The 14,574-nt window shown below is 41.0% G+C and overlaps 1 protein-coding gene across 3 annotated transcripts in view; it reads left to right on the top strand.

The window, feature by feature from the left end:
- Window positions 1-13,021, top strand: part of nr5a2 (nuclear receptor subfamily 5, group A, member 2) — a 101,006-nt gene extending 87,985 nt beyond the window's left edge. For all 3 annotated transcript variants that reach the window (XM_046392603.1, XM_046392602.1, XM_046392601.1), the window contains one exon: window positions 10,994-13,021. In XM_046392603.1, the coding sequence (XP_046248559.1) occupies window positions 10,994-11,241 (248 nt within the window). In that variant the 3' untranslated portion in view covers window positions 11,242-13,021. The remainder of the gene's footprint in view (window positions 1-10,993) is intronic.
- Window positions 13,022-14,574: the final 1,553 nt, after the last annotated feature.

Here is a 14,574-nt window from a genome sequence, read left to right as displayed (position 1 = left end):
ACTAGATAGATAGATAGATACTTTATTGATCCTGAGGGAAATTCAATAGCTATTCGAAAGGACTTTATGCCCATTTAGGTATATTGAAGTTTAAAAATGTTGAAAAATGTTCCTGTATTTCGAATAAAACTCTTCGCGCGTTGCTCATTTCTAGGTTACTTTACCCTTGCAAGTATATGAGCGGCACATGAAAATACATCGACGAGTGGAGTTGAAGTAAAAATAATCCTCTCCATTCAACTGCTGCACTGATATCACAAATGGAGCTCTTTGGCATTACAGTACCGAGTGGCATGTGGACTGTCAGCCATTGTGTTCCTGTGTGAATGTGTACAGTGCAGTGGCATGTGTTTAAACTATGGTGGTGGTAAGCTATATGGTAGTCAGGTGGCTGCTATAAGATTATAGACCCGCTTGCCTTTGCGCTTTGAGCTTCTGTCTGTGTGTGCGTGTGTTTCTCTTTGGACAATGTGGTTACAAGATACTTCTGGCAGGGCAAAGAACAGCAAAGCTTTAAGGTGATGTGTGTATGCATGCTGTGGCATGTGTGTGTGTGTAACCAGAGACAGTGATTAAACATTTTAAAGTACAGATGATCCAACAGGTGCTCTGGCTTTCTGGCTCTTGTTCCCTAACCCTTTCTCTCTCTCTCTCTCTCTCTCTCTCTCTCTCTCTCTCTCTCTCTCTCTCTCTCTCTCTCCAAATTGAGCACCCACCCATTCTCTGACCCCCCCCCCTCCTCCCCCTCCACCCAAGCCATCATAGGCCCTTTCTTGTCTCTTCATTCTTGTCCTGAAGGATATTTTAAGCCCTGTTAGTCCACTGTCTCACACACAAAGACACGCACTTGTTGAGCTAGTCGTTGCATAGCATTATAAAAAGAAAAACACATGGGCAGTGCAATGTGCTCCGTAATGTAAAGGAACTCTCCGAGGCACTGCCAGACATTTGCCTACACAAGCTGCGTCAGGCATTAAGTTGCACTTTAGTGCCACCTGGCTCTAATATCCATAGCTACTGTTAGCATGCACTGTGAGCTTGTAAATTGTTATGACGCTCAGTTAATGAGAGGTTTTTGTCTGGCTCGTGGACACCACACTCAATATCCTTACAACTATGTGGGCACTTGTAAGGTTTCCATCACATAGATCGATATGATAAAAGAGAGACAGTTAGTCTACATCAGGAAATATTTGCTCTGTAAATAGAATTGAAAAATGTATGTATCAAGTTGTTTTGGGGGGGAACAAACACAAAAAGGAAGCAGCCACCTTTAAGATGAGCTGCGAGTTTGGCATTGATTACACTAGCGCACTATTGATTTTTAAGAGTGTCAATTTTCCCAGCTATTTCAGCTGAACTTGGTTTGTACAATGTAAATAGAATTTTTTTTTATCCATTAACTTTCAATAAATCGTGTTTTCCTTTTCACGTGTTATCATTTCTAGAGTTGTAAAATGCAATGGAAAAGGAGCTGGAAGAGACGAGAACAAACACTGGAACAGGCCTGTTTTATCTCGTAAAATTCTCAAACCACAATGTGTGCAGAATACAAAGAGACAACCACAGACAAACACACTCCACAGTATCTTTTTCGTTAAGCACGAGCCTTTGTGGTTTATCCTCAAAATGACTCATTTCCTCTAATTTCCTTCTATTGTGCATTTGAAAGTCGTAACATTTGGTGTAGTAGAAACATTCAGTAAAATCCCACTTCTCTAAATCAAGTCCAGCTTTTGAGAGGCAGTGTGCAAACATGTCATCCTACATTAGCCTTCGGTGGGGGGGCCATCCAGTGCTTTCGAATAAATTAAACCCCAATTTGCACTTGAGTTGACTCCACTTGTCACGATGGGGGAAGAAAATCACACAGAGAACAAAGAAGTTAAAAGACGGCATGGAAAACATACAGCGCAGCTCTTTTCTATCGTCCACACTCTACCTGCTGGCTTCCATCATCAAATGAGAATGAAGCAAAGGATGACAGAGAAAGCGGGGTAGATGTAAAACAAGCAAGACCAGAAGAGAGGAGGGAGTGAGAGAGAGAGAGAGAGAGAGTCGGGGGGAAGTGACGCTATGGATTAACTGTCCTTCATGCTGAAAATATACATCCCCAGGCTCTTGGCACTGAATTATTAATTCAAATTTGTCAGAGAAAGAATGAGAGAAATCTATTGACGGGGAGACGGGCCCTTTAATGGTCTCATTAAAGGGGAGGCTTCCCACACCAGGCACCTTCTGTACTGCTGCAGGAGTTTTCGGGGCAGTGGAGGGTTGGAGGGGGGTACTTGACCCCCCAATGATTTTCTGTCACTTTATCATAAACAAGAAAGGTTGACGTGCCCCCCCCCCAAACTCCATACACCCTCCCTCTACCACCAAACAAACCCTGTGTGTAATTAGCCAAGGGGTGCAAAAGTGCACTGCATGTAAACGAGGTTCACACGCATGCAGCGATACAGACCGGCAACCGCACACACTCACACTATGTGCTGCGTCCGCATTGACTGTGTCTGACAGGTACAAATGAAGTGAGAGGTAAAGTCTAGAAGAACCTTAACTCACAGGTATAGCCATATTGATTTTTAGGACGTTAGAATTTTATTTTTTTTCTATTTCACTGCTCTGTTGATCATTTCCTCAGATTACACCAAACACAGCAAGTTTTATTCTGGATCGTTGTCCATTAGATTTGAGCCTGTCAGTCAAGTATTAGCATCATTAGCTGCATATAGCTACATGACTGGAAGCTGTTTTGGCAGTGGTGGTGGTGGTGGTGGTGGGTGGGGGGTGGGGGGGGTTAACTGTCCATACAATCCAGACAGCATTAGTAAGGTTAGAGAGCAGGGACCTGTGGGTGCGTCCGAGGTCGGCTCATTGAAAGGCATTTGGTTCCGCCTCCAGGGGGACTCAAGTAGGGGGCAATAAGAAGAGTGTGTGTGCGAGGGGGCCAGAGGGACCACAGAGGGCTAAGCACTAGGTTCATTGCCGATTCAAGTCTGTCAGTATCCCTCTGGCAAATGGATTTTCATAATGCAGAGACAATGTGATTTTCTTCTAGCCAGCAATGACTTTTGTCCGAGTGAGTCTGAAATGAGCAACTACAAATGGGGTCAAATTTTAAGCCACAACGCAGAACAAAAAACATAATTTAACAATTTTACAAGTAAAAGTCTTTAATTTATAATTTTTGACTCACGAACTGTCAACTCACTGGATTATCTCCACCCACAAGATGTGCAGCATAAGTTAATGCCCATTAAGGTTGCAAATAAAGACTGTTTTCATTATTATCTGAGATAATTTTCTGACTAACTGATTAATCATTCGGCCTATAACATCTTTGAAATTGCCTATAACAAGTTTTCAGATATTTGGAACCATACAAAATAGAAAAGCAAGAAAACGCTGACATGTAAAAGACGAGAACCAAAAAACTATTTGACTGTTCTGTTTGATCAGTTACTAACATTTTTAATTATTATATTACTGACGATTGACAAATCAATTAACAGATTAATCATCATATTTAACCATTGTATGTTCAAGAAAATAAAAGTACATACTGTCCTATGTCAAAAAATTTTAACTATGCCTTTAATACTTATTCCCACTCACATCCCCCTTCCTGGCTTTGCCCATCTGTTGAAGCCCTCAAAGTCCATAACAACACAGTCACAGTTAGGATCAGCTGATAAAGGATGTAAATTTGTTTTCCCCTTCACCTCAGGACAAATCCCCAACTCCTTCCAGCCAGCATAGTCAATGAGAGAGGCTTGTCTCCTTCCTGCTCGGAGCACCTTTTCTCTTGTTTATTTTATCGGACCTAAGGCACTTTTCCCTTCCTCTCAATACCTCTCGACCTCTCTCCATCTGCCCCGCCGAGCCTACCAACCCATCCTTGGGCGACAGAACTGAACCAGCCGCTACCTGTTTAGCTTAACAACAATAGCAACGCTGTCGAAGAAGGTTTAGATTTGACTTAATATATCCCCAACTGGACCGTACCTGCTTAATTCTCTTTCATAGCCGCATGGCGTTTGGCCCTTTCAGTAGCTAAAGGGAGGGTTTGATGAGTCAGTGGGCAAATTGAGCCTTCATGCTTTATTCTGACACGCTGACAATAACCCGTCCTCTTTGGTAGCCTGTTTGCAGAGCCAGGAACCATGAGACAGTTATTATTATGCATTGTTAGCACATAGGATATTTGGCCTCTGGACACTGGGCTCCATGTTAGCTCGAGGGCATGTAGCAAGGGTATGTTACTGTATGCCGATGAAATAAAGGGTCACTTTTCAAGATGAAGGGTCACTGTTCAGTGCTTAATGAGGCCTTTGTTTGATGTGTAAAAAGTTAGTGAATGTACTTACAGAGACTCCATTAGATTTAAAAACTGTGGCCAGCTATGGCCAGCTACTGCTCTATCAGCTCAGATAAAACCACCCTCCAAAGGGTTTATTTCAGGTTATTGCTGCTATAATAAGATATGAACAACGTGGAAAGGCAACAACCAGCATGTATGTGTGCTGATTTTACATTTAAGCCTAATTCAGAATAAAATGAAATATATTCTGGTCAAATGAAAAATGAATCAGAAAAAAAAACCGATGCATGAGGCGTTTTAGTGTTGACCCTAAAGCCCCCCCCCCCCACCCCTTTATAGCCTGAGGGTACAAGCATGCTCCAACCAAAGAGCTTGTTGGATGCTTGAACGGCATCTAAAACCTCCAACCCCCACACTTAGCCAACGTCAGAATGACAAGCATACACACCTCACGCAGTGATTGGCAAGGAGATGTTTTTTTTAGTTTTTTTACACGACTATTTCTGTCACTTTTTGCATGTGTCTCATTCCTTTCTGAGGCAGATGGTTTTTTAACCCACCTTTGAGTGTGTGATTTGAAATAGTTACAATAAAAACTTTTGCCAACATGTCATATGTAAAAGTGTAGCTTTTTTTTGTAGTGTGCAGCGATGCTTGTCTGCAAGTCACCATAACTAGAGATAAAAATTCAGCTAATAAAACTCTCCATACATTAACTCTACTGAGCTTTTACGTGTCGCTCTTGTATCCTGTGATACGATAGTTATGATGCTAGTTATCCTGTTGGCCTCTGGTGTATTAAGTCTGAAAAGCCCCCCATTAAATGTTAAGGAGCATACAACTCCAGTTTTACCCCTCCCGTTTTGTTTTTTTTTTTTTTTTACTTGCCTCTAACGTGGAGGCGTCGTAACGGAGAAAGGGTATTCCCCAAATGGGACTTGGAGGAAAACAACGAAGCGGAGAGCTCCAGGGAGCAAGGAAACTTGTTTGCTGGCAAGCACAGATAGATGAGGACTGAAATACTCTAATGGGGAAACAGAAAGGGCCAAAAAAAAAAAAAAAACAACACACACACACACACACACACGCACTTCCAGGTGAAATGCTGTCAGTGGAGTATTGATGGGAGCTAAGGTGAGTGTGTGTGTGTAGCTGCAGATTTTATTTGTGTACTTCATGAGTTTATGGTGGTGTGAAGGTAAAGCAGGTAGCTTTTCCCCAGTACAAAAGCCCAGCTTACATATCAGGGCAAGCCACCACAGCTCAGATAATAGCCCACTTCTTGATACTGTTAACTGCGCGGTCATTGCCCCTTGCCCCGTGAGCCTTATTTGCTTAGGTTGCCCTTGCTGCCCTGTTTTTTAACACCATACACACATACACAAACACAGAACCACATTCCTCCAATGGACACGTAGCTGTACATGTTGCTACAGTCCTCAGGCCTCACTTGCTCCATTCATCCCACCAAGAGTTAAAGGTTATTGGGTTCTCTTCTTTCAACACCCCTGGCTCTGATTGGAGCCAAGCTGCGAGGCAGTTTAATAATGGATACAGTAGCAGTTAACAGTGTTGACTTGACAACAATGCAGTACCATGCAATAAAGAGTGGACATGGGTTCAACTACTCGCTCCTTGAAGTGCCGCTGCCATAGTAAAATATGCTTCGGCTTTGATAAGCTTGTATAAAAGCCTGTGAAAGCCCCTATTGGGAGAGACGAGCCCCCGATTCCCGCCTATACAGGAAGTGACAACTCTGTCATCCACTCACATTTAATTGGCCGAGTTTACTGATGGCACTTGACTCAATAACCGTTTATGACCCAAGAGTTTTATGAGTTGTTTTTGGACTCGGCAGGAAACGTGTGTTGTGAATTTTGAAAGGCAGAATGCATTGACAGCACGTGACTGAGAGGTTTATTGATTGGGGCACTAAAAGTGTGACGGATCATGGTGTTATTTTTGCCTTGTATAACTGTTTCCCTAAAGTGCGGTGTCTTATATGAAGGTGACATAATGGAACAGTAGTTTGATTAGGAAAGGTGTGGAGGAGGTTAATTGTTTATCTAACCTGAACCAATATAGTTTCTTATGCTTGAGGGCTGTTTTCTTTCTTTCTTTCTTTTTTCAGTAAACAGGGCCTTAGCCTTATCCTATCACAGTTCACATCAAACAAGTGAAGTTGAAAAGTTCATTAAACACAACCTTACCCTAACTTTAACGCATTTTTGCCCTCATAAAAAATGATTTGTTAGTGATTAAATCTAAGCGAAGGAACCTAAACGTCATTTATGTGCATTTCACATAAATGATTCCACCTTTCCTGTCATTTTTCCTTATTATTATTATTATTCTTTTCAGTTTTATTACATTTTGGCTTGTACCATGAATGTATAGTGTCAAGTCTTATCCAAACAGGATCTATTATCGGTGTGCCTTACAGTACAGCGCAGTGCAGCAGCTTACTACGTCTCGTTTTGCAGAGTTGAACTTTGACACCAAGTGATGTTTTTTTTAATTATCATTATTCTGAATCTTTTCACATAAGTGTCCAGTCTGTGAGGCATTACTGAGATCAGAGTGAAGTAATACGGCGAATGTTTGCATGAGTGAATGCGCATCTAAATGCTGTGTTTGTGTGAGTGTGTGTTTGTGTGTCCCTAGAGCAGGTTGATTGTAAGGGGCAGTGAAAGAGCAAAGAAAAGCACATGTGGACACACACACACACACACACACACACACACTCACACTCGTAGCACAGAGCAGATCTAATCTAATTAAAAAGCACAGCAGTGATTTCAGGGGCTCTGTGAAAGAGGGAATGAGTGTGTATGTGTGTGTGTGCTTTTGCATTAGGTCGCTGGCTTCAGCATGATCGCCCGTCAAATGAAACAATGTATTCCGCGGGACCTCGGGGTTTCCATTTGAGTATTCAGACGCGGTGCTGCAACGAACTGTGGCTGTTTTATGTGAAAAAAAAGTTGATAATTAGTCCCACAGTGACTGAACAATGAGATGGAGAGAGAAAGAGAGAAGGGGGGGTGGGGGTGGTGGTGTGGGGGGGGGCAACGAAGGAAGAGGAGAGAGCGCTTAGCACACTTAATGCTCCAACCTGACACTGCATGGAAATCATTGATCAATTGTTGATTTTTTTGTGTGTGTGTGTGTGTGTGTGTGTGTGTGTGTGTGTGTTATTCCCCCCCTAACATGCTGCACTCCTTCATCATCCCGCTTCTGTCTTTAAAAAAAAAAAAAAAATCAGTAGATTCGAATCAGTTCACTTGTCCGCTTTTATTAGTGACACACACAATTGAGAAAGATTTCTCATCAAGTTGACTGGTTTTTGTTTGGTTCTTGGCTTGCCCACTGGTTTTGCAAATGGGAGTAGATATCAAACTATTGTCATTTGTGCTTTTTCTTTCTTTTCTTTTCTTTTTTCCCTTTTTGGAAGCCCCCATTCATTATTTTTTCAAAAGGGGCTCTGGTAATAATTAGCAATTAAAATGCTGTCTTTTTGCCTCGCTTTCCCCTAATTAGCTTGACAGAGACATCTACACAACATGCACACATACACCCATCAAACTCCCCTCCACGTACATGCACGCTCACACACACACATACACACACACACAAGCACAGGCAAATCTCTATGAGAAACCATGGTAACACCTCACATGTTTTGGCAATGATCTGGACTCACCTTGTCATGTTGCTGCAGTATTAACCAAATCAAACTCAGAAGAGGCTCTGACATCCCTGAATTGACTGTTAAGCAGCACAAAATATTTGTATCGACAGTCTCTGTACTGCAGAATGTCTTTACTCGTATTAAATTCTATTAGAAAATGCATATACTAAATCATCCTGCCTAAATACATACTGTATCTATCCTTCATATATATTGTGGCAGACAGAATTTAGCAGAAAGTCTAATCAATTTTCAGACTTTTTAATTTGGCTTTTAATTTGAAGATTTCTTCCTTTAATATATGCATGAGGATCAAAACCTGCAAGGATGTTTATGTTCTACAATTAAAAACTTGTACATGATGAGTATTTAACGATTTCACTACATTTAACCTCATTAACCTTTGTTACCTTTAGGCCAAGAAGAAAACTCTTATACAAAGCAGATAATATAACATACTCAGATATGAATATGTTGAAACTTCCTTTTATTTTTAACCAAATATATATCAAACTGCTCAGTTCAGGTGGCGAATAAAACGCTTTGCTTAAACCACATGCAGTCTGAAAAGTTTTCAGATGTAAATTGGAAAACCTTGGATAAAAAAATGAAGTCAAAAAGAATCTGACCAATTTAATTCATTTAATGCCAACTTTTAGTCATTTCTGTAAGGCGCTATGGACACTTTCTGTCGATATTCAGAATGGGTTTCGGTTTGATATCGAGCACTGTAAAGGACTCGGGATTTCCCCACCAGAATTTTAGCTGTGTGGACAGCATCTGGGGAATACAGTTTACAGAAAATTTAACTGAATGAACAGTTAAACTGGCAATAGTGGAACTTTTTTGCGTTACCGTGTCATTATAACGTACATGTTGATTGCACAGTGTAATGGCTATGGAATAATGACAGTATCAGCATTCAGACCGATTCCCTGTAAGACCTGCGTCCCGAATGTAAAGCAATCCGGTTGTGTGCAGCAGTAGTACCAATTGTAAACGCCGTTTGCATTTCATTTAATAAATAAAATATGCCTAATCTGAATAAATCAGAAAACACTGAGGTTAGGGAAAGTGCAGAGGAGGTTGTGAACTCTTTCTTGAAATTGTGGCTCTGGTCTTCATTAGCAATAAGCATAAAGCTATTCTACATATTTAAAAGACTTTCTGAGCAACCCAGAAAGAAGGATGTCTCTGCCACATTTGTTTGCTATGCAGATGAAAACAAGCCCATTATTTCTCTTGATGACCTGCGTAGGACGTCTGTGTGTTAAAGCCGACGGCCCACACTCTTACTGGTTTGGCATATGTACGACTACATTTGAGCTTCTCTGAGGTTCCTGCGGTGTGCAAGGCAGTTCAGGAGTCTGATGTTTGGGGGGGGGGGTCAGACAGCTGAGTGGCAGCAGGAAAAAGCACATGTCATGTTTGTTTGGAGCCTCCTTTGTCACAGGCCACAACCCCCCTCTCCTTTCCTGCCCTCCTCTTGGCCTTATTTAGCCCCCCGCCGTGTCACCCAGAGGTCAGGGTGAGTCCGCACACCCTACACACCATCTCATACATACACAGGCAACACCAGAACAAACAGACACACACACACACACATGCAGATTGTAATAGCATGGTAGAGTGCATCATAGATGGAGGTGCCTTGAAGGACCTGCTTCTCATTCTCCAGACCTCATTAGCTGCTGATTTATCTCCCCCCTCCTTCCTCCTAATGCTCTGGGTGGGTGGATAGGGTGTGTGTGTGTGTGTGTGGGAAGGGGATACTGTGTGAGCGAGGAAAAAAATATATATATTATGTGTATTTCCATGAATTAGTGTCAGTGTGTGTGTTTGTGTGTGTCTGAGAAAAAGGCAGAGATTTGGCTTGAAAGATGTTGTATTTTAGTGTGGAGTTCGGGTCCGGAGGTGTCAACTAGACACAGGGACTCTGTCATCCCACATTAGCTCGCTGTGAGCACACTCGACCTGAGGTCAAACAGATTAATAAAAGATCACACACACACACACACACACACACACACACACACACAGATCTACGATCTGATTAAATATTCTGCAGCCCTGCGCTTCATAATCATGACAAGTACACACAGCACTCTGGTTCACCATTATCCATTTAGCACATTTTTGTCTTGTCTTGCAATAATCTGCTCAAACCTCCAGTGAGCTTATTATTGTCAAGGAAAAGTGCTTATAGCTGTGCGTAAAGGTAGGATTTAGGAAAGATGCAAACTGTATTTTGCACAAGGAATTAATAGTGAAAACAAGACTTCCCACCAAGATGAATTTTTCTGCACCTTGCAGTTTAAATGACCGCTGTTTTAAAAAACTATATTTTTCCGCTAATAATCACAATATATTCTGTTTAGTTGCGATATTACAAAAAGGATGGTAAAAGGCGTTAGGTTAAGGAGCAGCTCTGGTGCTAATATGACTGCATCTCTGGCCTACATAATTCATGGACTCCTGGGGAATGACTCTCTCAGGAGAAATTTTTTTTTTTTTTTTTTTGGCCATTACCTGATTCCCTCTACATCGTACTCTCAAGAGAGGATTCAGAAGAAAGGAGGAGGACGAGGGAGAGATATTTCATCATGCAGTGCAGTCTGATGTCCTCCTTAAACTAAAAAAAAACAACAAAAAAAAACTCATAGCCAAAGATGTCAAGTTGTAGCTCCGCCCCCTGATAAATGACAACACTTGTTATTACTTAACCTTTTTGTCTTGGAAATGCATATGAACCATGATGACCCCTTCATTTATCTGCACGTTGAGGATACAGTGACACTGTTAGACTTTCTTGGGTTCCAGATTCTCAGTTGCAATTTGACACAAGACATAAATATACAAATGTTTGCAGGGACATTAATGCAGCAAAGAAACTGATCTTAATTATAACGAACATGACTGGGGAAAAAGGTTGTTCATGTATCACCTTATCAAACTTTTCTCTCTCTCTTTCTCTCTCGCAGATGTGAAGAACCTGGAGAACTTCCACCTGGTAGAAAGCGTACAGGAGCAGGTCAACGCGGCGCTGCTGGACTACGTCATGTGTAACTACCCGCAGCAAACGGACAAGTTTGGCCAGCTGCTCCTCCGGCTGCCGGAGATCCGAGCCATCAGCCTGCAGGCCGAAGAATACCTTTACTACAAACACCTGAATGGCGACGTACCCTGCAACAACCTGCTCATTGAGATGCTACACGCAAAGAGAGCTTAGGAACGGACTGAGCCAGCCACAATGCAGCTGTACAGACATCCTGAGAGTTTTTCTTCAGCCTAAAAACTCCAAATAATGCTTTCACCAAACTGAACCTCCAGCTCAGACTCGGCTGTGCAATGTGCACACACAAAGAAGAACATATGGATCCCTTTATTATTTAAAAAAAAAAAAAAGAAAAAAAAAGAAGAGCCGCTTCTCCTCAACTACACAAAGACAATATTGAAAGGAAAAAAGAAAAAACACTTGAAACTCACACTGCATTTGACGCTACGAGACGGGATGTGATCGTCTGCACTAGCACGGACTATCGAGAACGGCAGGCTGCAACTTTAAGAATTAACAACCCTTGAGTGTTTTAGAGCTGGTGACACTGTGGGAGGCTTTTTGTGCTGAGAAAGGAAGCCGAGTAACACCGCCCATCTTTCAGACAGTTCTGTGACCAGACCAGGGCGGTTTATTTTGGTTCGACGGTCCTGTGACGCGCTCTCTCGCTCAAACCTGCTGGTACTGTAAAAGACAAACGGACGAGCAGTCAACCAGGCCAGAGACTCTTACCTGCTGTCACATTTGGTTTTCAAACTCACATAAGATGCCTAACACAGCAGCTTGACCTGACTGAAAAGGGACAGTCAAAAATTGACAGTCAAAAAATTAAAGGTCTAAAAAAAAAAAAAAAAAAACAAAACAAAAACAAAAGGAACATTCTTTAATGAACAAAATGATGAATGGGTTAACAAGAAGAAAAGCAAGATTTTTTTTTTTCTCTTGTAATGGAAGTCATTCGCTTCTCATGGTTACCTTGTGATTCCCCTTTCTTATTTCACCTCCCCTGCATCATCTTAAACTATGTACCTCAGAAAGACCAGTGTTAAATAAATTCAATGAATAATGTCAGCTGAAACAATTGTATTTATAGCCCTTTTTTCCACCCTCCCCCCACCAAAAAAAAAAAAAAAAACACCATCCCTTTTTATTATTTCATTACAGCTGGAACAAAAACAAAAGTGTGATTCTGGAGATGGAGAAGGATCGACCCTGCCTTTGTCCAGAAAGACCAAAGCCTGCTGCAGAACAAAAGAAGGAAATTACAGAAACCTTAATAATCAGTATTATTATAAGAGAAAAAAAAAAAATTGATGTCACAGTTATGTGAGTCTTGCCTTATTTCATTACCATGCTAGCTAACCGTGCAGATGTGAATGGAAATATGTACAAATATATATATAAAGTATTAATGTTGTAAAAATTAAAAAAAAAAAAAAAAGAATAATTCAACAGGTGTTTACATTCATGTGGTCATAAGGGAGAGAACTGTGATGAAGCATAAATTGCAAAGCAATGATTTCCTAAAAAATGAAATCAACAAAATGAAAAAAAAAAGAAGAAAAAAAAAAGATCCCTCTGGTTCGCTTTCTTTGGTGTGTGTACAGTGTTTTATTTTTTATTTGTTTTGAGTAGTACTTAAATTATGTCGTGAGACACTAAAATCAAAAAGGAATCACACTTAAAATATTAATTTCTTTCTGTCTGCTGGCATTCAAACATTTGTTTCTTAAGCATTTCTGTACAAGGTTTCCGTTTCACTTTCGACTTTTTTTTTTTTTTTTTGTCCAGTTTTGTTCCCTTTTTTTTTTATTTACAATGCTTTTACCTTTTTGATGTACAGTATGTCACTGGTTACGCTTAATAATGAAGATAATTTATTGCGTCTCTGGGTTTCCATCTATGTGTTACATGACGTGAGGTGTCCGCGCCAGAATAAATTTTGTTTACTGTAGCATGTTCTTGTTTTGTTTCCACACGTAGTTCGCACACGCAGGTCTGGAGCAAAAAATATTGGGCTTCAAAAAAGAAAAGAGAAAAAATAACCGCAATTTCTTTCTTTTTTTTTGAGTCTTTTTTTAAAAATGTTTATGCAAGCGTGTACATTGAAAAGAGTATTGTATTTAAGCGAGTAGGTGTGAAAGGTATTTGTGCCACATCAGTTTTTCTTACTGAATTTCAGCCTGCTTCATTGTTTTGTCCACTTTTCACTTGCACCAAAGACTGCATCTTTCCCCGTCTGAGCTGTGGCTTCCAGCAACGTGTCCGGAATGAACAAGACTGGCTTTTTGTTTTTCTAAATTTGAATTTTTCTTGAAACATGGACCTCTAAATTATTTTCAAGTGGGGGTTTTTTCACATGTACAGTAGTTGCTGTTACTGTCTTTTCAAAAATGCCCCAACACTCGCCTCGCACAACAGCCTGTGGCGTTTGTTTAACCTGTCGACATTTTGCTGGTGAAACCGTAGAACCAACAAAACTCTTTCTAAGGCGTGGTTAATGTACACAAAATTCACTTCAGTCCCACGTAATCAAGTAGCTCCTGGTGCTGATCTTTCCTCACACCCTCATTAATTGAGTCTATTGATCAGACAATCTTTTATCACACACTTCCTCAAATTCTGTGTTTAGGTTCTGCAGCTGCCTTGGACTTCCTGTAACACACAGGTGAACTCATCAGCCCACATGCAGGCAAGTGAGTCATGCACATTAACGCGGTCAATGGCGAAACTGCTGCGGTCCGGCTCCGTACCCACAGGAGACCGAAACAGTTACAACAAACCAACAGGTAGCTTACAAGTAACATGTCAGGACAGACTTGTGTGCAGGATAAATGCTTTAACAAGGACTTTAACAATGACTAGCTTTGTGTATTCACGTGCTCATGTACACTGTCACCACATGGATACAAAACGCATCAAAATGCTTTTTCCCCTCCTTGCTTGTCGATGAATTTTTCCCCTCCTGCTGACATCCTGACTGTCCCCATCACCACCCCTGACCTGGGGCGTGTCTCTCTGAGGCTAACGGAATTTTTCTTCATATTTCAATAAATAATTATTATGCTTAAAACATCAGATTCTTGCTTCCTGCGCACACTACTAACACCGTCCTCTTCCATTATATGTGGTTTTTGTGGGGAAATTGAATAGCTATTCCAGGATTCCTTGAATAACACAGTCAAAAGACACGTAGGGAAGAATGAATAACTTCCACGAGATACGCAGATTGAGATACGTATTATTCGGTAGTTCCTGCTGATGTTGGCATGTAGAGGAAAAGTGAGATGAGATTTTTATTTGTTCCTAAATGTATGCCTTGGCAACAAACTTTAAAGCTTAGGTACTTTATTTCTCAAAACGAGGCGTCTTTTTGCGCAGTCTGTCTTGTTGAAACCAGCAACAGTTCAGGATTATCGATGCCAGGAAAAGTGGTTTCTCTGTGCATACGTGTTCAGCTCTGTTTCATGGTTAGAATCAAAAACGATACACAGAGAAAATCTGTCT

Source organism: Scatophagus argus, chromosome 6 (genome assembly GCF_020382885.2).
Source record: "Scatophagus argus isolate fScaArg1 chromosome 6, fScaArg1.pri, whole genome shotgun sequence".
In the NCBI taxonomy this organism is placed as follows: Eukaryota; Metazoa; Chordata; class Actinopteri; family Scatophagidae; genus Scatophagus; species Scatophagus argus.
The sequence above is the reverse complement of the archived record's forward strand: the minus strand, read 5'-3'. Positions and strand labels throughout refer to the sequence as shown.